This window comes from Astyanax mexicanus, chromosome 6 (genome assembly GCF_023375975.1).
Source record: "Astyanax mexicanus isolate ESR-SI-001 chromosome 6, AstMex3_surface, whole genome shotgun sequence".
In the NCBI taxonomy this organism is placed as follows: Eukaryota; Metazoa; Chordata; class Actinopteri; order Characiformes; family Acestrorhamphidae; genus Astyanax; species Astyanax mexicanus.
In genome coordinates, this window is record NC_064413.1 from 9248540 (window position 1) to 9274952 (window position 26413).

The 26413-nt window shown below is 41.3% G+C and overlaps 1 protein-coding gene across 3 annotated transcripts in view; it reads left to right on the forward strand.

The window, feature by feature from the left end:
- Nucleotides 1–25814, forward strand: part of sntb1 (syntrophin, basic 1) — a 61499-nt gene extending 35685 nt beyond the window's left edge. Inside the window, exons 4-9 of one of the 3 annotated variants that reach the window (XR_007439417.1) lie at nucleotides 5373–5580; nucleotides 10583–10719; nucleotides 10880–11076; nucleotides 24828–25015; nucleotides 25310–25581; nucleotides 25737–25814. Coding sequence is in view for 1 of the 3 variants with exons in the window: in XM_022673973.2 (XP_022529694.2) it covers nucleotides 5373–5580; nucleotides 10583–10719; nucleotides 10880–11076; nucleotides 24828–25015; nucleotides 25310–25402 (823 nt within the window). In the remaining 2 variants the exon portion in view is untranslated. Of the gene's footprint in view, nucleotides 1–5372; nucleotides 5581–10582; nucleotides 10720–10879; nucleotides 11077–24827; nucleotides 25016–25309; nucleotides 25601–25736 lie in introns of those variants that run through there. The other 2 variants (XR_007439418.1, XM_022673973.2) reach the window with 2 other exon arrangements.
- Nucleotides 25815–26413: the final 599 nt, after the last annotated feature.

The window sequence follows — 26413 nt, forward strand, 5'->3', positions numbered from 1 at the left end:
AGCGTTATCGTTTTTATGGAACTACATTTTGGCGGAAGGCACAGTCCATATTAAAGCCTTCGACTGGTGCCTATGACCAAATCACAGCCATGATGTTATTTGCGAAAACAAGACGACCTCAAGTGTTCTGTTGCTTTTATACAACAGTGTTTTTTTTTTTCAAAATGAGTAAAGAATAATAAATAAATAAATAAATAAAATAAATAAAACGAAGAACTTTAAGAAATTCAGAATGAATATGCTTTAATATGGACTGTGCCTTCCGCCAAAAAGTAGTTCCACCACAACTGTAACAGAATTGAAACTTAACTACAAAACGGTGCATAGTTTATACAGACTAACACAACGAAAGTTAGCTTGAAATCAAAATTGGGAAAAAGAGAAGATGGTAAATCTTAGGAGCGTGAAATCACGCTAATACTCTCCTCTCCTGCTCCGTGGAGTCGTCTTCAGGTGAAAGCTGCACATTTTTGAGCATTTCTGCTTGTTTTGCTGGGTGGTGTTGGTTTTAGCTAGCCGGCTGAACTGTGGTTAGGTTAGCGTAGCTTGCTTTAGCTCAGCATTAACTTAGCTTAGCCTAGCCTGGCTGGTTATCGTTCTGGCTGTCAGACTGCTGCCGAGGTGATTTTCTTTCCCTTTTTTCCACAAAAGACGAGTCAGCGCTGCCGGCGAGCGGGCCATGGCTGGGCGCTAGCCTGTGCTAAGCTAATGCTGCTGCTGATGCCGCTGGAGGTGATGATTCAAAACTTTTCTGTGTATAAATATGCTGTTACTCGGCAACGCGTCGGCGGAGTGATGCAGGTTTAGTGCGAGAAGGCTGTGATGTTATCACAAATATCAGCACGACTAGAACACTTTCCAACCAATCAGATTGTGAGGTTGGAACTAACTGTGGTATAATAAAATATAATTATTTCAGTAATATAAATTGTTCATAAAATAAAAATATTATCGTGTGTCATAATTATTTGTGGGACATAACCATTATCATGACTGGCCTAATCGCCAGTGGTCTCTGATTGGCAGTGCTGAATTAGACCACGGCCCCTTCTTCTCTTCCTTCTTCTGATTGAATTAAAGTTTTCCTGACTAGAAGCAGCACCACAAAAGGCAGCAGAAGCTGAACCTCGGTCCAGAACTTTCTAAATCTGGCCCAGACGGTCCCAGCGGCCCCTAAATCTCCCATGTTGCGGTGGAGAGGGGAACCGCTCGAGTCTGGGTCTGAGCCGGGGCCGGGGGCCGGGACCCTCCCCCAGACGGGTTCAGACAGTCCGCTCAGCCCCTGCCCCACCGCTGCCTCCCACTCAGCTCCCTCTCTTAATACAGGAGAGCTATTTATAGCTGCGGGAGCACCTGGAGATGGTTTAGCGGGTTGCTGGTTGAGTGTGTGTGTGTGTGTGATGTATGAGGGGATATTTATCATTGGGAGCTCGGTGAGAGTGCCACTGATTTACGGCCATTAGAAAGCCGCTGTGATGAAGGGTGCAGTGTAACAGTACGAGTCCACTCACACTTTCCTGTGCTGCTTTTTACTCAGCTGGATCTCTCTCTGTGATACAGTTGTACACTGAACAAAAATATAATCGAGTATGTCACACACCTATATTAAAATATAAATAATAATAATAATAAGTTGGGGTGGGTATCGTCACTGATTTCCCAGTTTGAATTGATTCTGATTTACAAGGTCCCAATTGATTCAAAATCGATTCATTAACAATAAAAATTGTAGTTTAAATATGAAATGTAATTATACAAGAAAAACTCAAACTTCCATTATTAAAATATTAGTGTTTATATTATATAGACTTAACACAACAATTGCATTCTTCTTTTATTATCATTTAATGTAGCTAATTGCTACACCGTGCTTCACATCTCTAAACATTATTACATATATTCTTATTTATTTGCGAATAAAGGTGTGAAATTTACCCAAACCCACTATTTAGGATTTGATAATATAATAAGCAAAGTTACCATAAAAACGCAACAAGCGAAATTAATAATGTAAAGAGAGGAAACTTTATTAAATTCAAAGGAAAAAGCAGCCGGTCTGACCGGAGTTCAGCTCCCCTGTTATAAGAGCCTCTTCCTTATTTCTAAAGATAGATTTGGGTTTATATGTATTGATATCGGATCATTCAAATGAAGATCGATTCAAATCGAAGAATCGATTTTTTTAAACACACCCCTAATAATAATAATACTGTAAATCCTGAAAATATATATCACAATATATTATATTGTGATATACATTTTTGCTCATACCGCCCAGCACTAGACCTAAGACTAAAGTCTTGGAAATCATAGAAATACACTGAACAAAAATATGAGCTGTTGGTTTTGCTCTCAATTTTTAAGAGCTGAAATCAAAAATCTAAGACTTTCTATTTACACAATTTTTTTTTTTCTTTAATATTTTGTTCAAGATTCAAGATTCAAAGAGTTTATTGTCATATGTACAGTACAGAAACGGGTTTCAGTGTACAATGAAATTCTTTCTTTGCTCTTCGCCAAGAATGCCAAATAGAAGATAGAAAAAGTGCAAAAAAATACAATAAGGTTATAAATATTAAACTAATTGTCAAAGACATAAAAAAATAAAATAAAGTTACTTAAGCAAAGAAATGTATAAAAAAAGTGCAAGTGCGAAATAATGCAGTTATGGACATTAACTATATATATTAAAAAAAGATTAACAGTAAAGTGACGGCTGCAATGTAAACATGTTGAAGTAAAGTGCAGGGTTATTCCTGAGTTGTGTTCAAGAGTCTGATCGCAGGGTTATACCTGAGGTGTGTTCAAGAGTCTGATGGCCGTGGGGAAGAAACTGTTATATTTTGTTCACAATCGGGTCTAAATGTGTGTTGGTGAGCTCTTCTCCTATGCTGAGATAAATCATCCACCAGTCACAGGTGTGGAATATCAAGATGCTGATTAGACACAGTCATTTTTACACAGGTGTACCTTGAGCTGGCAACTCTGAAATGTGCAGTTTTGTCACAAAGCACAAAGCCACAGGTGTTACAAGCTGTAAGGGAGTGTGCAGTTGGCATCCTGACTGTACTGACCATAGACTGTGTATAGCTGGACAGAGCATCGTCTCTTAAAAGTGAAGCCACCACAGGTCGGGCGCCCCCTGCTGTTCGGCTGCAGAAAGCTGTGTAACTCCACCCATCCCCATAGGTTTCAATGGCAAAACAGACAACATTCAATCACGTTTGTGATTTTGGCTTCTTTTTCATTGAATGAATGGGAACGGAGACACGGCGTCCATCTTTTTTTACAGTCTCTGGTCCTGACTGTCCACCAGAGCTGTTGCCTGTGAATTGAAGGCTCATTTCTCCACCATAAGCCGTCAGCAAAAGCGTTTCAGAGAATTTAGCAGTATGTCAAACCGGCCTTGTGACCACAGACCACATGTAACCACACCCCACCCCAGGACCTACACATCCAGCATCTTCATCTCTAAAATCGTCTAAGACCAGCTACCCGGACAGCTGCTGTAACAATCAGTCTGCATAACCAAAGAATCTCTCAAATGTTCTATTGCATGAGTTCGACACAAGTTTAATATCAATTTATAATATGTTATTCTTGAAGCCATCAGAGTATTTAAGCAGCTGTTTATCAGTTTATCAGTATCACAATCCCCTTTGATTTCCAGTTATCAAATAAATTCAGTTGTAAATTCAGTGTATTTATATTATTCTTTAAGATACAGTATTAATATATTTTAAATGGCTATAGTTACTCATAATGCAAGGAGCAGCAGCAGAAGCCTAGGGGTAGGGTGTCCTGATTCTTTTAAGGCTGGAGGGGTAGAGGGAGGTGTTGGGGATACATAGCACTTTAAACTGCTGTATGACTTTGGCAATACATCAGCACAGCTACAATTCTGAATCGGCAGATCAAACCAGGAGGTCTTTAAACCAACTTCAAACACAGCATTTAATCAGCGCTTTACTACAGAATCAGAGCGAAATTCAGCTATTACCACGTCTACTGAGGTGTTTATCACTGCAGACATGAGGCCATACTCCACTGTGTAAAACAAAGGCTTTAAGAACAAGGTGAAAGTGTTTGACACTCTATAAAAAAAAACACATTGCATACATACAGTCATATGAAAAAGTTTGGGCACCTCTTTTAATCTTAATCATTTTAGTTCTAAATATTTGGGTGTTTGCAACAGCCCTTTCAGTTTGATATATCTAATAACTGATGGACACAGTAATATTTCAGGATTAAAATGAGGTTTATTGTACTAACAGAAAATTATGAAAAGTTATGGAATTATGGAAAAGTATGTGCACCTGATCATTTTATTGATTTGAATACTCCTAACTACTTTTTACTGACTTACTGAAGCACAAAATTGGTTTGGTAACCTCATTGAGCTTTGAACTTCATAGCCAGGTGAATCCAGTCATGCAAAAGCACACCTCAGGCGACTCTGTTTGTGGCGTGCTTGCAGAAATGGCTTCTTTCGCCTCACTCTCCCATACAGCTTCTCCTTGTGCAAAGTGCGCTGTATTGTTGACCGATGCACAGTGACACCATCTGCAGCAAGATGATGCTGCAGCTCTTTGGAGGTGGTCTGTGGATTGTCCTTGACTGTTCTCACCATTCTTCTTCTCTGCCTTTCTGATATTTTTCTTGGCCTGCCACTTCTGGGCTTAACAAGAACTGTCCCTGTGCTCTTCCATTTCCTTACTATGTTCCTCACAGTGGAAACTGACAGGTTAAATCTCTGAGACAACTTTTTGTATCCTTCCCCTGAACAACTATGTTGAACAATCTTTGTTTTTAGATCATTTGAGAGTTGTTTTGATGAGCCCATGATGCCACTCTTCAGAGGAGATTCAAATAGGAGAACAACTTGCAATTGGCCACCTTAAATACCTTTTCTCATGATTGGATACACCTGGCTATGAAGTTCAAAGCTCAATGAGGTTACCAAACCAATTTTGTGCTTCAGTAAGTCAGTAAAAAGTAGTTAGGAATATTCAAATCAATAAAATGATAAGGGTGCCCATACTTTTGCACCGGTCAAATTTTGGTTTAATGCATATTGCCCATTTTCTGTTGGTACAATAAACCTCATTTCAATCCTGAAATATTACTGTGTCCATCAGTTATTAGATATATCAAACTGAAATGGCTGAAATGGCGAACACCCAAATATTTAGAACTAAAAATGATTAAGATTAATAGGGGTGCTCAAACTTTTTCATATGACTGTACTTATTGGGCTGTGCAATATGAATTGTGTTGATGTATAGTTTAGCATTTTTATTCACGGTTTTATTTTTTAATTAATTCCTTGTTAAAATTACTAGATGTGCTGAATGTATCTCTGTCTTCAGGCAGTTGGAGCTGCACTCTCCGGATGGGAAGCACACTGTGGTTCTGCGCTGTTCGGACTCGGCCTCGGCTCAGGCCTGGTTGGCGCCCCTGCAGTCCGTGGCCTCCAGCCTCATGGATAAAGTTGTCTCGGAGCTTCGGGAACACGTGGCACGGAATGGCATCGGCGGGACCCGGGATATACGCCACCTCGGCTGGCTGGCAGAGAGGGTCAGTGTCTGATTCAAGAAAACTATATACATACAGACTGTAAACAAACAGCTAAAATAGTTTAGTGGGGCTAAACTATTGTAGGCTGAATGGGTGGGGCTAAACTATTGTAGGCTGAATGGGTGGGGCTAAACTATTGTAGGCTGAATGGGTGGGGCTAAACTATTGTAGGCTGAATGGGTGGGGCTAAACTATTGTAGGCTGAATGGGTGGGGCTAAACTATTGTAGGCTGAATAGGTGGGTCTAAACTGCTGTAGATTGAATGGGTGGAGCTAAACTGCTGTAGATTGAATGGGTGGAGCTAAACTGCTGTATATTGAATGGGTGGGGTTAAACTGCTGTAGATTGAATGGGTGGAGCTAAACTGCTGTAGATTGAATGGGTGGAGCTAAACTGCTGTAGATTGAATGGGTGGGGTTAAACTGCTGTAGATTGAATGGGTGGAGCTAAACTGCTGTAGATTGAATGGGTGGAGCTAAACTGCTGCAGGTTGAATGGGTGGGGCTAAACTGCTGTAGATTGAATGGGTGGGCATAGAAACTGCTGTAGGCTGAATGGGGGGGTGTATAAACTGCTGTAGATTGAATGGGTGGTTATATAAACTGCTGTAGGCTGAATGGGTGGGTATATAAACTGCTGTAGATTGAATGGGTGGGCATAGAAACTGCTGTAGGTTGAATGGGTGGGTATATAAACTGCTGTATGCTGAATGGGTGGGTATATAAACTGCTGTAGATTGAATAGGTGGGTCTAAACTAAAATTCAAGGTAACTTATTACACAAGATTTTTAAGAGTTTTAAGGTCCACTCAAACTTTTAAATTTTAAAGAAAACCACCACCAGTTGTGCCAACTAGAATTCTTTAATTAACCTTCAAATATTAAGTCTCACCTTATGTTTTTAAAAGTTCTGCTTGCTTACTGTCCTTCAGGATCAACTAAAAAAATAAGATGTGTCATTGACATGTTTTACATTATTAATATTCATGCAGTAGCCACAACTATATGTTTTGCTTTTTTCAGTTAGCAACTGGGAACTGAGAATTTATCACTATTGCACATCTTTCACTATGACCAGCATATAGTCTGTGTACAATTAGCACAGACACAAATAACAGCAACAGGAACTTGTTTTTATAGCCTTCAACACTGAGGCCAGACCAGTTAAACTTTATAAAACACATGCACTAAATAAATCCCACGAGAAGGCAGCCTGTGGAGAATGATCACATACTGATGGTGAGAAGTGGGAGGACAAATTGATCTTTCCCATTGGCTCCTAGCAACATCTTAAGTTTTTGTCAAAATGGCTGTAGTTCATATAGAACAAACTGCGTGACCAACATCAGGTGAAAACCCCTGCAGAATTGTTCTGTAGACCCTGTTAAACTAAAGAATCAAACTGGGCATGTGCAGAGTGCGGAACTTTATACATTTTTAACTTTTTATAAACTTTTTTACTTTTTAAAGTTAGCTAGTTTAGCGCAAAATTCTTGGTTCAGCTAAATCACAATTAAAAGTTAGCTTTTTTACAGTGTGGGCAATGTATTGTAATATTATTGTATCATGGGATGTCTGGTTCTCTGTGTTTGGTGATATTGATGGTAAATGGTGTGCTGGTATGCCTGCATGTTTGCTTCTGTATGATCAGTTTTTTCCTCAGCCTGGGCTGGTTAGCCGTGGCCTGGCAGAGACGTCTAATAGAGGGCTCAGCCGTCACAGTGCCGTGGTCAGGCTGACTGACTGCCTCCTCTCCTCTCCTCTCCTCTCCTCTCCTCTCCTCTCTTTCTGTTCTTTAATGAGCGCTCCCTCTCTCTCCGGCTCTGGTTACCAGCCTGCTGGCACTGATGAAGAATTATAATGAAGGAAAGCGTCCAGAGTGTCGAGGGTCTGTGGACCACGTCCAGGCTCACTTAAATAGCTGCCTGCCTTACAACACTAACCTTCCTGTGGCTTCCACGTTCACACTGTGTGTTAAAAATGGCCTAAATCATATTTAAACAATAAAAACCCAATAGGAAAATGTATGTCAGGAATAAGGGAGGGGTTCAGTGGTGGTAACAGTGGTAACCTATTTCAATAAGGGTAAATTATTTTAGGAACAGTTCTTAGGAAAGAATGTTTCAACTCATTATTAATTTACAGTAGTTTAGACATTATTAATCATCATCAAAAAATTATTAACTATTTTTTTTTTTCATTTTTATTAAACAGTATACACAACATTCATACGCATTAACCAGAGTCATTTAATTTAATAATTAGTTGACACATTATTAACCATGTAATGATGTTTATATCTGTTACTGTACTGTAAATTGATTGATGTACCATTATTGTAAAGTGTTACCAATATTTGGATGGATGCCTCTGTTCAAACTACCGTACTTTACGGACTATAAGGCGCATCGTATTATAAGGCGCCCTATCAATGAACGTCTGTTTTCTGGTCTATCTTTATACATACAGTACAGGCCAAAAGTTTGGACACACCTTTTTATTCAATGTGTTTTTTTTTTCATGAATATTTACATTGTAGATTCTCACTGAAGGCAACAAAACTATGAATGGACACGTGAAGTTTTGTACTAAACAAAAAAAGGTGAAATAACTAAAAAAGTGCTTTTTTTATTCTAGTTTCTTCAAAATAGCCACTCTTCGCTCTGATTACTGCTTTGCACACTCTTGGCATTCTCTCAATGAGCTTCAAGAGGTGGTCACCTGAACTGGTTTTCAGATGTGCATTATCTGGGTTAAGTAGTGGAATTTCTTGCTTTATCAGTGGGGTAGGGACCATCAGTTGTGTTGGGCAGAAGTCTGGTTACTACACAGCCGACAGCCCTATTGGACAACCTTTAGAATTGTGCAATAGGGCAAGAACCAATCAGCTAACTAAAGAAAAACGAGTGGCCATCATTACTTTAAGAAATGAAGGTCAGTCAGTCCGGAAAATGGCAAAAACTTTAAATGTGTCCCCAAGTGGAGTCGCAAAAACCATCAAGCGCTACAACGAAACTGGCACACATGAGGACCGACCCAGGAAAGGAAGACCAAGAGTCACCTCTGCTTCTCAGGACAAGTTAATCCGAGTCATTAGTTGAAATCATCATGTCTTGGAGCAAGTCCTGTCCTGTATGTCCTGCCATTAAGTCTTTGTCAACCTGCTTTTTAGTTTGTTCTCTGGTCCTCATTCTGTAAAAACAGTGGTGAGCAGTAAGTGTTCAGTGGGAAGCGATGCTCTGAGGAGAGGAGCAGGCTGGTGATTTGTGGGGGTTTGAGCAGGTCGGGTTCAGCTGGGCCTTCCCAGACTGCCTGGAGAGCATCCATCACCCCCGCGAGGCCGGCAGTAAATCTTCCCCGATTCCTCTCTCTCTCTCAGGACTGAACTCTCAGCCTCTTCTATGTTTGGATTTAGAGAGTAAAGCTGGAATACTCGCTACTTTTTCATAAACAACAAATAGAACCGATGTTTTTTTACTATTCTCAGCTTCTGTTTGTTTTACAGTTATATGAAGTTTGAGCTGATATCATTTAGGGGTGTCACTATTTAGATATTTTATCGAAATAGATCGAAATTATGTCATCGTCTCGAGCCTCAAAGTCAAAAAGAGGATCGACGATCCGTCCCTCTAAGCTACGCAAGCACTCGTACGCTCTACCCAAATGGCGCAGAACACTGTAGCTGACGCCGCAGACATTGTGACTGCTCAAAGAGCTGCCCTTTCTCCAGAGAATGTGGACATTCTCATCTTCTTAAAGAAAAACTTGAAAATATAAAAATAACAGTTGTCTTGTCTAGCCTCAAATGTGTTAATAGTTTTGGTACCTTAAGGAGCATCTTTCTCTCAGATAAAGTTAATTATATATCTTTGTTAAAGAAAAGAAGTTGTCATTCTCAGGGACCGAGTCTTATTTTTCATGTTTAACTGTTATAGTAGGATAGAGTTCAGTTTGTTAAGGCTCTAATTGTTCTATTATTTTGTACATAACTGTTCCTGTATTTTTTATTATTTATTTTGCTGTTTTAATAGTGCACACTGCTGCTACAAAAAAAAGCCACTAGATGGCATTACATATATCTTAATTAAATTATTTAAATTTGACTATTCGTGCCTAATCTGGTGTATTACAGATCACTTGTATCACTTTGCATCACTTATATCAATCCCACCTTTTGAAATAAGATATTGTAAATTTGATGAATCAAACCAATGACTGACCATAGACTAATCTAAAACTGGCATAGGCCTCTCTGCTGTAAAAAACAAGAAAAAAGAAAATCAAGAATCAAATCGAATTGTGTCCCTAAAATCGGAAATAAAATCTAATCGAGGATTTAGAAAATCGTGACACCCCTAACATCATTATATTTTTATTTTATTTATTATTATTTTTATTATTATTAAACTGCAGAATGGGAATCTGTGTATGTGTAAGAGCAGGTTGTAAGAGACGGCTGTAGGAGGTGGTTGTAAGAATTGTTTTGTTGGGGATGGTTGCGGGAGAGTGTTGTAGGGGATGGTAGAAAAAGAAAGGTCATGTGAGATGATTATTGCAGATGGTAATAAGAAGTGGCTTTGAGAGTTAGCTGTTGGAGTAGGTTTATGGGGATAGTTGTAAGAGATGGTTGTTGGAGACAGTTTAGAAAATGGCTGTAGTGGATGTAGACATCTGTATTGGGGATAGTTATGGGAGATGTGTGTAGAGATGGGATATGATTGACAAATATGGCTGTGGTAGCAGGATATGGTTGTGGGAGATGGATGTTGGAGCAGGTTGCTAGAGGTGGTTGTTGGAGACTGTTGGTGGCTGTAGGCAAAGGTTTTTGCAGAGGGATTTTTGGATTGTGATTGGATCATTAATCTGAGTTTGGGGGTCCATTTGATTAGAGCAACTTGACACTCAATCTTATCAGTCTGATTGTTGAGACCCAGCAGAACCAGAACTGAAAAATCCACTTTTTGCTAACAGACAGCTGAACTGTGTGTGTGTGTTTGTGCAGACGGAGAGGGAGCAGCGGTGCTGGAGGCCGGTGGTGGTGGTGGTGACGGACAGGGATCTGCGGCTGTATGATAGCATGGCTCGCATGAAGGAGAACTGGCTCAACCCCAAACACACCTACCCTCTACTCTCTACACGGTAACACACACACACACACTTATTTTGATGTAGGACACACAGATTGGAATTATTTTGTACTTGTGTAAGTGAAAGAATGTTTTATTTTTTTTATATATATATATATAATTACCCACTAATCACATTAAGTTTAATTGTAGACATAAAATTCTGCCCTCAGGCTGGTCCACTCCGGCCCGGAGAGAGGGTCTCCTCAGCCGGGAGGGGAGCTGTCCTTTGCCACACGGACGGGCACGCGACTTGGCATCGAGACCCACGTGTTCCGCGCTGAGACCTGCAAAGAACTTTCCCTGTGGACCCGCCACATAGTGACCGGTTGCCACGCCTCTGCCGAGATGATCAAAGAAGTAACAACCAGTGAGTATGTTTCTCTCAAAAGTGCCAAATGGTTACTATGGCTGTGACATATATTTCTGTGCTGGTGTGGACCCGATAGTCTGGTTACAATTTCTGTTTTTTAATTTGCTACATTGCTGAATCTGTACCCAAAAGTGCACGAAACAGACTAGCTAACTGAATGCTAAATGGAGAGCTATGTGTTGAATGTAGCTTCCAGACTCATTCTATGTTACTATTGGCATTGCCCAACTCCACAAGGCTGGTAACCAGGCTTTTCCAACATTGCTAAAGGCTGCTTTAGCAATTTTGGCGACTGGGTTCATTCTACGTTGCCAACGCTGTGTCAGCAATGCCAGCTATAGGGCTTATTCAACGTCGTTAACGCCACATTAGCAATGCTGGGCACTGTGATCGTCCAATGTCATTAAAGTTATGTAGAAATGCCAGTGACTCGTCCAATGTTAATAATGCTCCCTCCACAGACCTCTGAATGTTGTATATGTTCTGTTTTCACCAGGACATTTTGACATGTCAACATTTATATCTGTGAGTGGTCATAATGTTTTAGGTAAGTACCGCTCTGAGGAGAAGAGTAGGCTGGTAATTAGTGAGGGTTTGAGCAGTTTGGGTTCAGCTGGGTCGCATTTGGAATTTTGGCGACCATGTTCACATCTACATTGCTAAGGCTGTGACAGCAATGCCAGCTGCAGGTCTCATCCAACACCGCTAATGCTTTATTAGTAATGCCTGTGATCGGGGTTCGTCCTTTGTTGCTATGGCGGCGGCCCAGTCCAGCTCGTTCCACATTACTACTGGCATCGTCCAACTCCGCTAAGGCCACGTTAGCAATGCTGGCAACTAGGATCGTCCAACATCTTTAGGTCCGTGTTAGCAATTTTGGCAACTGGACACATTGTTTGTTGCTAATGTTGCGTCAGCAATGTCAGCTATAGGGCTCATCCAATGCCTGGGATTGGGATCGTCCAATTTTGTTAACATAGCGTAGAAATGCATGTGACGGGGCTGGTTCTTTAAATCCTACCCTGCAGCAAGTTCAGTCTTGTATGTCCTGACTTTCAGACTTTGTCAACCTTTTATACCTGTGAGTGTTCATAATGTTTTGCTTTATCAGTGTATCCTCCAGTCCTTATTCCATAAAAACAAGCAGCGTGTGTTCAGTGGAAGCATTGCTCTAAGGAGAAGAGCAGGCTGGTGATTTGTGAGGGTTTGATTGGGTCTGGTTCAGCTGGGTCACATTAGCAATTCTGGCAACTGGGTTCATTCTACATTGCTAACGCTTTTTCAGCAATGCCAGCTACAAGGCTCGTCCACATTGCTAATGCTGCATAGTAATGCTGGGCAGCTAGCCAATGGTTGGAACCCTCAGTCTTCGGGGGGCGCTGTTGGGCTCGCTATGGAGTAGGACGTGTTGCACTTGAGCTCCTGCCGAGCATCTGTTTTATTTAATATTTTTAGGCGCTTTAGACGACAGAACTGCGTGAGAAGTCAGTGAAAAGATCTCTCCAAGCAAGGCGGTGGAGTTTGTGTGGACTTATGGCGACAAATTTGCGCAAATACAAGTACACCAGGCAAGCAAGCACTAGGCCCAGCGCCGCCTCGACCTCTGATTCCGCTGACGCCTCAGGAGTATCGCCTCCGTCTCCGCCAGGTACCCCCGTGATGGACGCGGTAGCCCTCAAATCTGAGATTCTACTCTCGCTAAAAGCGGATATTTCTGCGGTGATTAAATCAGAAATGAGAAAAGCACTTGCAGAGGATTTTGATTCTCTTAAAGCTGAGCTTCAAGGGGTGAAGGCTGAGATTGTTGGCAAGATGGCGGCGCTTCACTCTGAGGTCGACCAGGTGAAAGCTACGCTAAAAGATGTAGAAGGCGGATTGTCAACATGGTTGGACGAGGTGACTACTTTGCAGTCAACGGTGGCTGATTTAAAAGTGGAACTGGCGGAGCTTCGAGAGAAGTGTGTGGATATGGAGGGGAGGATGAGGCGGTGTAACATCAGAATTATCGGGGTGGCGGAGACGAGTGGTTCCTGTTCTACAGAGTCAGTCTCGAAGTTGCTGCGAGATGTTCTGCAGTTGGACAGAGATGTGCTTGTGGATCGGTCACACAGAAGTTTGGCTCCGAAGAGATCGGATGGGAAGCCGCGCGCAATCATAGCTAAACTGCACTACTATCAGGATTGTGTTGAGGTGCTGACACGTGCACGCACCCGCACCCCACTTCGGCTCAACGGTGACCCAATTGCTATCTTCCCCGACTACACTGCCAGGGTGTCCGGTATGGCATTCTGTTCCCAGCTCGACTCCGCATCACGCACAAGGGAGAGGAAAAGGAATTCACGGATGCGGGTAAAGCGATGAGCTATGTTAAGAAGTGCGTAATCTCCTCACCTGAATCTGAAGGGTAAGAGACTGACTTAAGTGGGCTTCCGAGCCGCCCTTGGTCCGAACATTTACTAATGTAGCTAACTGCAGTGTGTTTCTTCATGTAAAGAAAATGCCACACACATCTCGTGAACATTTCTTTTGCTCAGGTGTGTTTTTCAGCCCAGTGTGGTGTCTGATATCTTGTGCCTCTCTATTACTTTTATTTTGTTTTACCCATCTAGCCAACCATGTAGCATATCACTCTTGGCAGAAGGACTTATTATTATTATTATATATTTTTTTATTACTACTATTATTTTTTTCTTCTGCCTCGGGCCAATTAGGCGGCACTGTTCTTGTGCAAATTATCTGTTGTCTTTGTTACAATATGTTGTCAGATTCTAGCGTTGTAAGGCGTCTAACTTCGTTTCTATGAAAGCTCGGTTGGGGCTCGAGTGGTTTGCTCTCTGAAGCTCCTAGATAACACTTAATGTGTAGGTTTTTTTTCTGGGGTTCTACGTTCACCTCTGTTCCACAGGTGACTGGGGGGCGATGGGTGGGGGGAGGGGGTGGTTGATGGGTTGGGAGTTATACCAGACATTTTATCACTGCTATAGTTATTTATTTGTCCATCATTTTGTCATTACTATTTTTGGTATTTACATTTTTTTTTTTTTTTCCCTCAGAGGTTGCCATGCAATTTCACATTTATAATTTCCAGTACTTAAATGGCTCAGATTAATATTCCTAGTAGGTCAGATGGCTGTCTAGTGAATCTAGTAAGTTAAGTCATTAAATCACCCAGTTAAGCGTAAAAAGGTATTGACCCATTTAAAACAGCTCAATGCAGACATTGCATTCTTACAGGAACCCTCAGTCTTCAAGCCCTCCCACTAAACAGTTCTCTTGCCTGCAGTACAGTTAGCTAACTGAGCTGAGAAAACTGGTCTCAGCCTGTTTTTTGTAATGGTATCATTCTTAACTGTGTCTGTGTAAAAAAGCCACCAGGACGGTTCATTCTGTGCTTAGAATCGGAATCGTAATACAAACACAACATAGAATGTAGAAGCCTGAAAAGGGGGAACAATGTTTTTAAATGAGAAGAACCTGATGCACCTCTCTCACTCACTCATGTTTAGCAGGCTGAAGTTTCTCCTTCAGTGTTTATTTTGGAATTTTGTGCTTCAGATCTTGTTTTGAGTGTGAGCAGTGTGCCATCACAATTACACTTGTGTCAGTGGAAACTGAGGAATGAAAACTGTGACGAAAATGTGTTGACGACGTATTTTATATGACGTAAATAAGACTATAACACTATAATATATTAATAGCCACAATTATACGTAATCCATCATTTTTATTCAACTAAAATTTGTGACTAAAAATGTTTTTTGCTTTTGTAGACTAAAACTATTATTGATTTTAGTTAATATGAACATTGATGGTAACATGGTGCTCATGGTTTGTGTGGTTTGTTATTTAAGCCAGGCTCTTTTTGATGAAGCTGATACTGGTTGGTGAATGAGGAGAAAGTGCAGGAGGATTCTTTCTCGTCTCACACGGAGAGAAATGTCCTGTTCTATTTGGAGTTTTGGGAAAATAACTGAATACAGTCTGGAATTGTGTCTCTGCTGTTTTGACGTCAGCTGCTGGGAGTTCTGGGGTAAGACCCAAACAGTTCTGCAGGTTACTGGCTGATGGCCCAGACTGTGGAACTCCCACTGAGACCCGAATTCCCAATAGAGCTGCTTGAAGGAGAGCTGAGACTGTGTGTCTGTGTGTGTGTCTGTCTGTGTGTGTGTGTTTAGAGGGGCTGAGTGTTCCTGTGTGGTCCCTGAGGGGTCAGTGGGGAGTCCCAGCTAAGGCATTCTTGGAGCTGGAGAAGTGCAGTTTTACCAGCTGACTGAGCTAGTATTAAAAATTTACAAAATATAAATAATCATCTTCTGCACTACTGTGTACCCCGTCAGTTATGGGGTGAGTATTAAGTCAGGTCAAGTCAAGAGGCTTTTATTGTCATTACATCTGAGTACAGGTACACAGTGTAGTGAAATTACGTTCCTCCAGAACCATGGTGCAACATGGAACAACAAGCAATAGACAACATAAAGTGCAAGAGTGAAAACAGTGCAACATAAAACTATATATCTGTGTGCGGCGTGGGTCTCTGTGTGTGTGGGTGAAGTTCAGTCTTTGTGTGAGTAAAGGGTGGTGGGGGGTCAGTTCAGTTTTGTGTGAGTGTGTTGAGTGTGTGGTGGGTGGGGTGGGGTTCAGCTATGTCTCTGTGTGTTGAGGAGCCTGACTGCCTGGTGGATGAAGCTGTTGCAGAGTCTAGTAGTGAAGGCTCGGATGCTCCTGGATCTTCTGCATCGGATGGCATCAAAGCGTAGAGTCCGTGTGAGGGATGGGTGGGGTCATCCACAATGCTGGTGGCTTTGCGGATGCAGCGTGTAGTGTAGATCTCTGAGATGGAGGAAAGAGAGACTCCGATGATCTTCTCAGCTGTCCCCACTATCCGCTTTAGGGTCTTGCGATCTGATGTGTTGCAGTTCCCAAACCAGACGGTAATGCAGGTGCTCAGGATGCTCTCTACAGTCCCTCTGTAGAACATGGTGAAATATTCTACAGGACATTATTCACATGTAGCCTGCTGCTAATCAAGGCTAGCACTGCTGGAGCAATATTAGCATTAGCCAGCTCTTTTGCCATTTAGAAGCAAGTATATCAGACTATAAAAAAATTCTATAAAAACCTTGCAAGAGTTGTTACACTTAACAGTAAACAAAATGGGAACTTGCTATAACACTGTTACCATAAAAACAACCATTATATAAGTTATAGAACTGAATACCCAAGGAAAGAAAGCGCTGGTGGAAAACACTGCACACTGATGGCGAGTTAGGGTTGGGGTTGGGGTGGAACATTGTGCAAATATGTAATGTCAGGGGCCAGTAGGAAAAAAATAATTATGTAACGTACTACCAAATGTTAGGTAGACTACCTTACCTTTTTTGTGTCTTAGCTGTTAAATGTAGGTAGCATTTATTGAAAGTATGGAGTGAATTTTACCCAAACAAAGTGAGAGCAGATTGTTGAGTCAAATGTACTGATTTCTTTCAGTCTATAATTGCGTAAAAGAATGCCGCTGTCATCTCGTTGTCTCCAACCAAAGATGCAAAATAAGTGGGTGGGGTTTAATCAAATCTCTGTGCAGTATGGAGGTATATTTGTTTATTCATGTTAACTCATTCAAATAACTCCAACGCTGTCAACACTCGAGTAGTTGCTTTGTAGAAACCTGTGTCTGTACAGGATGTGAATTATATGCAGTTTGATGCTGGATGGTTTTCCCAAGTGCAGACTTTTCTTACATCATTCTGAGCAAAGTCGAGTTCCAGACAAGCCCTTTAAGAAGGATTTACCGGAATGAGTGACTGTAACTAGGCTAAAGGTCAGCAGGTCACGGGACAGAACGGCCTGAACTTCCAGAGCGTTCCAGAGTTTCCCAGCCGGATCTCCCTCTGCTGACTGTTTATCACAGGAGAAGAAATAGAGCTGGTGATTCATTTTCTGTCTGAGAATTTGATGTAAAAAATGGAAGAAAATATACCGTATTTTTTGTACTTTAAAGCGCACCTAAAATCCTTTAATTTTCCCAAAAATCGCCAGTGCACTTAATAATCCGGTGTGCCTTATGTATGAATTTTACCAGTCAGGTTGTAAAGAGCAGTAAAACCACTCCACTGAAGTACAGAGTTTTACAGGAGTTTCAGTGTAGCACTGTCGGGTGGCATTTACTAGCTCTAACAACGGCTAGCGGTTAGCGGCTAATGCTAAAGCTAATGCTGCTGAACCCAGCAGAAATCTGGAAGTCTAAGCTTACTGTAAATAAACAGAAGCGCTTTACTCACCCAAATAAATAGTTTTCAGGAGAGAAATCTGTGTAGATTCACATTCAGCACTCTTTTATTTTATTTATTTTTGTTTTCTTAGCTTAGCTTTATTTTTGTTTCCCCGCCACCCCCCAGCACTGAGACCTGCTGAATTAGAAGGAAAACATGGCGACACCCCTGATCCTTACTAGTGTCGTATAATATGCCTTATAATCCAGTGCACCATATGTTTGATAATAGAACAGAAAATATACAGAAAATTTATTGATGGAGTGCCTTATAGTGCGTAAAAGTGATATATATGTATGTACATATGTAAATATGTAATATACAGTGATATGATACAATCCAAATACAGTATTTTAGTGAGGAGTGTGGAAAGGTGCAGATATACTGTAGCATGTTGCATATAGATGATGAATTAATACAGAATTGATTCATAGTGATACAGAATAATGAAGATTGTGGGTAATAGAAGTGTTAATAAATTGCAGCGTGATAGAGTAGGGTCTGACTGCAGAGCTCCACTGTGAGGCTTGCAGCAGTCTGGGACACAGATGGAAAAGACGTGCACACCATATGAGCTCTTTTTAAAAGATTTAGCGGGTGTAAGGTAGCTGTCTGTTTTTATTATTTTAATGTTGTTTTTTGAATAAGATATCTTACAAATAGTATATTTATCATTCTTTTCTATCTTGACTGTAATCTACAAACTAAGTAAATTAAACTATAGGATGTATAAAATGCCATAAAATAAGTATCACAAACTTTGTTCTTAATTTACCATCTCATTGGAATAAAAATGTTTTAATCTGTCACATATTCTGTTTACTTTAAAACTATGTTAGGTTTTATTTTTTACTATTCTTTACTATTCTTTTACTATTTTTCTGCACTCTTTACAGAGTCAAAACATGTATATTAATGTTGCTGTATGAAATGCAAAAATTTTTAAGATCTGTCTCAAAACAGCTCAGAATATATATTACAAAAGAAAATACGTTGTCTGTAAATTACTTTACAAAGCTATTCACAACTTTAATCAGTATCACAAAATAATACAAGACTTTCAAGAAACATAAGATCATCTTTAATTAGTTTAATTGCTGGTGAAGTTGGCGAACTGAATTTATGAGATAATTTATTTAAATTTTTTCCCATTTTCTACCCAGTTTACACGGCCAATTACCCAACCCACTCATTAGGACTCCCCCTATCACTAGTGATGCCCCAACAAACCAGGAGAGTGAAGACTAGCACATGCTTCCTCTGATACATGTGAAGTCAGCCACCGCTTCTTTTCGAGCTGCTGATGATGCAGCATTGCCGATTTGCGAGCGCACTTGGAGGAAAGCGCAGCGACTCGGTTCTGATACATCAGCTCACAGACGCCCTGTGCTGCAGACATCACCCTTTAGTGATGTGGAGAGAGAGCGGCATCTACCCACCCGGAGGGAGCAGAGCCAATTGTGCTGCGACCTCTCATAGTAGCAGCACTTTAATTGGTCAATTAGTTGGAGTAAATGACGGCCACTGGTCGACCAACAAAACCCTTGGTCAAGTAAAATGGTGTGTAAATGAAATAATCAGGAAAAAAGTATTATTTATATATTTCATTATTTGTTTTATTACCGAGTGTGGCCCATGACTTCAAATATATTTCTCCTTCTGGCCCCCAACAAAAAAAGTTTGGATACACCTGATCTAGGTGGTTCAGCTTTTTTAGACCAATTACAGGAAGTTGAGACATTCTTTTAAAAAAAAAAAATCTAAGCAAAAAAAGGATAGGTGTTGTGCCCAATTCTGTCGTCTTGGTGTGTAGTGCGTCATGCAACAGTATGGACAAAAACACTTAGACTGGAAATGTATTTACTGTAACAGTAGATTAACCCTTATTCATAAACAGAAATAAAATAAATATGAGGATAATCTTTAACGCTGCAGAGGTCGTGTTTAAAAGTTTAAAGTTCTTTAGTCCTAAACACTAAACTGCAGTGTGAAACCAAACCAAAACTAACCAGATCAAATATACACAATGTAACAAAGACACTTAACTTCTTATTTCACTGAGAATGGCCTTAATATGTCTTAAATTCGACTTAATAAAACCTGCAAGAACCCTGTATGAGTCAGTTTAGAGAGTGTGTGTGTGTGTGTGTGTGTGTGTGTGTGTGTGTGTGTGTGTGTGTGTGTGTGTGTGTGTGTGGTTTACTAAGTTTGGGGAATCGTGTTGAAATGACGGTGTGTGGTACTCAAGCGTACTCTACAGACTACCCTATTCTAATCTTCATCTACTGTACTTGTAGAGTTTAATGATTATCAGAGCGTGTGTTTGGAGCGGAGTGGAGGGGCGGGGTGTGATTAGAGCAGCATCTGTGACTCATTTCAGAAATATTTGTTCCATGAAAGAGTGAGTTTGCAGTTGGATCTGGGGGCTAATCGTGTTTGGGGTTGGTTTATGGGAAAGGCACATTTGGCGCTGGAACCCGTATTCCATTACCTGTGTTTGGATGTGGAGAGCAGCTGTTACGTAAGACTGTAAACTGCTCCCCGACCTTCTGATCTTCAGCTCATTATCGAGATTTTCTCCTGACGAACAGAACCGTAAATATGGACCTGCTTAAAGATTGTATCCTCCGTTTAGACTGCTGTTAAAGAACTGTTACATAACTATGTCTTAAAGAGACTGTATCCTACAGTTTCCTGTATTTTATTAATAAGCTCTAATTAAAGTAGGGCTGCAGCTATCGATTATTTTAGTAATCGAGTACTCTACTGAAAAATCGATTCTATTAATCGAGTAATCGGATAAAACATATTTGTCTGCTTAAAGAGTAATTAAAAATACACAAAAAAACAAGACATTATATTTCACAACATACATTTCCAAACTGCAAACACAAATATAAATAAAGGAATAATAATAATTTAATAGTTACTATTTTAATAAATTAAGTAAAATTATTTTTAAAACTATAGGGCATTTGCATGATGTTGTGCATCTCAGTTTCTGAACAGCAGAGATGTTGCCAGTTCGTCTCACCAAGCCGGTGACATGTATTTTTATATAAATCCCTCAGCGCTGTGTGCACTTACATAAAGCCTGTATTAAGTCCAGAATTGTCTGTTTTTATAAACTAACCACACGTTAGACAGTATTAATAATAGTCAGCGCTTCACAGCGCAGTTGTTATGTTATTAAGTTAAATTAATGTTAATCTTATTGATTTGTAATAAGTTATATTAACCTTCTCTCGGCTCCACCGCTAACGTGTCCTCAGCTGAGACGGTGCAGCATTAAAAACGTGCTGTTGTGGGAGGCAAGAGCGAAAACACGCTGTCCAGCCTAAAATACTCTATTATATTGTCCTTTTTCCACATAAGTTGTCGCTTTTTTCCCCCGCGCCGCTTCAAAATACTCTCTTCTCAACTAAAACCTCCGCTGCCTGCTCCTTCTTCCTGTGGGCGGGTGACGTAACGCTGAGTGTGTTGTCACATTAAAAGCGCGCTGCGTTGCACGCGCTGCGTTTTTTTATTAAATAAACGATTACTCGAGGCACAGAATATTACTCGATCAATTTTTTTTAATCGAGTAACTCGAATAACTTTTCACCCCTAAATTAAAGCATCCTAAAAATGTATTTTTACACCAGGCTCTCTTACAGTTACACACTGTACCTTTAACACTGATGTATGTAAATGAGCTCAGTTCTGACAGATGTAGGCGTAATGAGTGGGGGTACACTGCTGTAGGCTGAATGAACAGGTATAAACTGGGAGGAGCTATAATGTTATAGGTTGAATGTGTGGGGCAAAACTGCTGTAGGCATATGTCTCACTAGGTTTACAGTTTGTTTTCCCTAAATTTTGCTTTTTAGTACAAATAATTTTCCCATTGTTCAGTCTTTGACATATTTGTTTAGTTTTTATTTGTTGATAAAAGGGTTAAGGATCTCGTCTCATTTTTATCATGAAAAATAGTTTATTAACTAATATTTTTCATCATAGTTTTCATTTACATAATTTACACTGTTAGTGAACATAAGGTGCAGATATATGTAACATGCTATGATATACAGTGCTACAAAAAGTTAGGGAACCTCTAAATGTTACATCAAAGTCCTCCTAGATCCTCCTTTTGCAGAAATAACAGCATCTAAACTCTTCCTATATCTTCCAATGAGAGTCTGGCTTCTGGTTGAAGGTATTTTAGATCATTCTTCTTTACAAATCATCTCCAGTTCAGTCGGGTTTGATGGTTTCTGAACATGAACAGTCTGCTAAAGCACACCACAAATTTACAATAATATTCAGGTCTGGGGACTGAGATGATCTGAGATGATCACTCCAGAAAGTTGTACTTGTTCCTCTGCATGAATGCTTTAGTGCTTTAGTAGATTGTGAGCAGTGTTTAGTGTTTAGTGTTTAGGGTCGTTGCCTTGTTGAAGTACCCAGCCCCAGTGCAACTTTCTCTTCATCTTTCTCACTGATTCTTCAAAATTGTTCTGAAGAATCTGCTGATATTGACTGAAATCCATGTGACCCTCAACTTTAACAAGATTCCCAGAACATGCACTGATGACACAGCCCCACAGCATGATGAACCACCACCAGATTTTACTGTGGGGAGCAGTAAAGTGTTTGTCTTGGAATGCTGTGTTCTTTTTCTGTCATGCATAAATAACCACCCTCCAAATAACGTAATTTTAGTTTAATCAGTCCACAGAACTTTATTCCAAAATTAAGCTGGCTTGTCTAATTGTGCTTTAGCTTTAGCATACCTCAAACGGCTCTGTTTGTGGCGTGTGCACAGAAAATGCTTCAAAGTCTTGTTTAAAGGTACACTAGGCAACCCCTGTTCCTCTGGTTATTTTCTTCTAGCCATGCGAGATTGTATTGACCAGACTGGCGAACATAACATAACATAACACATACTTGGACTGAACTTTTCTAATGAAGCTAGTCTGTTGAATAGCAAGCGTTTTACAAACAATAGCTGCCATAGTGAAATCACAAACATGCACAGAAAGAAATAATTCATCCCAGTGTTTTTTATAATCAGCCTTTTATCTATCTTCATTCAGAGAATGCTTGGTTGAGGTTCACCCATGTGTGATTCCTCTCTCTCCTCTGTTGAGAGTTCCTTGCTGCTCCAAAACGGGCGTTTACTGTTTTCTCTCTGCCCTGTCATATTAAACCTACATGTCTACAGCTCTCACCATCGTGGTTTTAGATCTGGTAGCAACTAGCCCACTCTGACTTTGACGATGTCTCAGACTTGTGAGCTGAGGGCTCCTGAACTCGTGTTTTTTCCCCTACAAACCAGGTAAGGCTGGCCAAGGGAACTGGCATTCGCTTTGCAGGGTTTAGTAACTTTGAGTGAGAAATAAAACTTGTCCCTAACATTATTTCAGCTTCTTTAAAACTACAGCATGTTTGGATGTTTAATGTGGCTCGGCTGCCACATTAAGGTGGAATAGAAAACGTGGAGAAAATGCTAATGTTAACTTCTTTGGTAAATGTAAGTGAGACATAGATTTACTGACATCTTGTAAAGAGGTTAAATTTACAGTTCATTCTCAGGTTTAGATGAATCATTATGAGAAGTCTCTTGCGTAAAGTAGAGCTTAAATCAAATCATGTTAGCGTGTGTTTGTTTTGGGGGGACAGTGGGATTGTTTGTTAGTTTGACACTAATCCTCTACACACACTCCTGCCCCATTAGGAGAGCCATAAAAAGAAAAGTAAAGAGGGAAAAAGAACAGTCTCTGTGGTCTGGAATTCAACACCGAGTGGCAGCTTCAGGCTGGAGAACACAACAAATGTGCACGGCTGTGAATTCCCAGCCTTACAGCCCCGACTGGGGTTGTTATAGAAACCGCTGCGAGGGAGATTCCTCAGCCGGCCACTCGAGGCTGCGGATAAATGGCGGGGTTTTGTGTTGGGCTGAAATCGACAGTGTGTGAATTCCCTGCGGTGGGAAAGCTAAAAACAGAGGCTTTCAGGTGGGAAGTACAGTTACAGTGGTGTTCTGCAGGGCTGAAGGACGAGGGTGAGAACCCTGGAGGCTTTTGTTGAACTGAGCGTCCTTTTAAATTAGCCCAGTGTGAGGAAATCAACTGTTAGTTACCACAGCAACCACAATCAACAACTTAGCAACCACCTGAGATACCATAACAACTATTTTGGAGACCATAGCAGCTGTCTCACATCCATCTAGCAACACCCTAACAACCACAAAGCAACATCATGGCAACTACGTGATATACCCTAGCAGTCCCCTTGCCACATAGTAACACCAAAACAACCACTTAACAGCCACCACAGCCATCAACCAACACCATAGCAACCATCAAGTAAGAGTTGCAACACAGGGTCTTCAAATCCTTCAGAACTGATCAACTGAAGTGAGCTGTTGCTCCTGCTGCTGCTGTTCCACAGCGTGACCCCCGGTTTCACTGTAACCTGGTCTGAGGACGGTGGGCTCTCACAAAGCCTCGTCGTTTCAAAAGATGACACATAAGCCGAGCAATTAGCCTCTCAGCAGCGATTCAGAGCCCGGTCCTTACGAGCCGAGCCGGCCTCTGTTCTGGAACTCGCACAATAGAGCACACTGAGAGCGAGAGGTGGGGGGCCATGGGAACAGATACTGGTTACAGGCTGAGTTCAGGGATCAGTTCTGGTTTAAGGAACTGCTCAGACTCTTAGACTGTTGCAGTTGTTCTTTCTCTACTGTGTCCACCTGTCTTTCAACATCAGTGTCTGGGTGATTCTCTGAGACAGGTGCTTTTTTAATCATATTTTTAATGGAAAAATCATTTTGTATTTAGAAAATACAAAAAAAAAACAAGTGTGACGGGGTTGTGTGATGGGGTTGAGTATGACTGGTGTTAGGTGTGACAGGGTTGAGTGTGATGGGGTTGAGTATGACTGGTGTTAGGTGTGACGGGGTTGAGTATGATGGGGTTGAGTATGACTGGTGTTAGGTGTGACGGGGTTGAGTATGATGGGGTTGAGTATGACTGGTGTTAGGTGTGACGGGGTTGAGTATGACTGGTTTTAGGTGTGACTGGGTTGAGTATGACGGGTGTTAGGCGTAACAGGGTTGAGTGTGACTGGTGTTAGGTGTGACGGGGTTGAGTGTGACTGGTATTGAATGTGGTGGGGGTTAAGGGTGACAGGGTTTAAGTGTAATGGGGTTGAATGTGACGGGGATAGGTGTGACGAGGTTTGAGTGTGACAGGATTAAGTGGGACTGGGGTTTGAGTGTAATGGGGGATACATATTTTTGGCTATAATCCATATTTAGGACAGCAGCATATTATATTATATTATATTATATTATTGCAGAGTAATGTCCTCAGCAATGATGTCACAGGAACTGATTATTAATTGTATTAATTATTATTTATTAATTATAACAGATTGTGACTGTCCTACTCTCTGCTGCTGTCTGATCTCTGAGGGTCTGATCTGCTGTGGTTTCAGGCTGCAGGTATAAGGGTCTGGACTGCAGGCTGGTCATCCACTATGAGCTGGGCTTCTCTGTGGTGGAGGAGGTGGAGGACTCTCACGGTCAGACGCTCTTCAGTTACCCCTTTGAGAAACTGCGGATGTCCTCGGACAACGGCGTGCGGATGCTGTATTTGGATTTCGGAGGAACAGAGGGGGAAGTTGTGAGTAAAATCATCATAAGTAACTGATTATCTGTTTCTGCATTATTACATTATTATGGGTTCTGTCACACCACAGCATTTTTACATCATTTTTAAGCCTGATGAAAAGACTGGAAAGCACAATGTTCCTAACTTTCTGTTTACACCATTTTCTCCCCAATTTGAAAGGCCAATTACCCAAGCCCTGTTTACCCCTGATCACTAGGAGATATAACGATATTGTATCGCAGTATTTTGCTTTGCAATACTGTACTGTACACTAAAAAGTAAAAGACATACCTTTTCTCTTTACAGCAGCTGGACCTGCATTCCTGCCCCAAACCCATCGTCTTCATCCTCCACTCCTTCCTCTCAGCCAAGATCACCAGACTGGGCTTAGTGGCCTAAGAGGAACTGGATCCAGCAGGGACTTTAATAAGCTGGGACGGGACCATGGAGGAGGACTGGGACCATGGAGAAAGACAGGGACGTTAAAGAAGGATAGAGGTTAGAAAGACTGTAATGTTGGAACATGAGGACATTGGTGGAGGGGAGTACGATATCAAAGGACTAAGACGCTGGAGGAGGTTGGGGACGCTGGAGGAGGTTGGGGATGCTGGAGGAGGTTGGGGACGCTGGAAGAGAACGGGGACGCTGGAGGAGGAAGTTGGGGACGCTGGAGGAGATTGGGGATGCTGGAGGAGGTTGGGGACGCTGGAGGAGAATGGGGACGCTGGAGGAGGTCGGGGACGCTGGAGGAGGTCGGGGACGCTGGAGGAGGTCGGGGACGCTGGAGGAGAACAGGGACGTTGGAGGTGAACGGCGATGCTGGAGGAGAACAGGGCCGCTGGACAAGATTGGGGACGCTGGAAGAGAACAGGGACGCTGGAGGACGTTTGGGGATGTTGAAGGACTATAGAACAAAAAGCAAAAGTGCTAAAATGTCAATCAGTTATTTTTAGCTTGTGGAGTGTGTGGAGTCTGAATGAGTGTTTGTGGAGTCTGGTGTGTATGGGGGTGTGGTTGGAGTCTGGGTGAAGTGTGTATGGGGGTGTGGTTGGAGAGTGTATGGGGCATGGGTGGAATTTGGGGGGTGGGTGCAGGCTGGTTGGAGTGTGTATGGGGTGTGGGATGAAAGTGTGTGGAGAGTGTATGGTGTGGGTGGAGTCTGGGTGGAGCGAGATGTTAATTACAGTGGAACAATCATTATCATACGCCCTGATTTTGCTAAGCAAAAATAATCAAACTCAGAATGAACACTAACTGTGATTGGGACCAGAGGAAGTACTGTGTATTTACTTTAGAGTCCTTTACTATCAGTGGAGTATTAAAAGCACTTAACAGTAACTTTGATCTGACTCTTTGATCAAGGGAATGAGGTTTGTTTGTCTGAGAGAAAGATTTTAACTCTGTAAATTC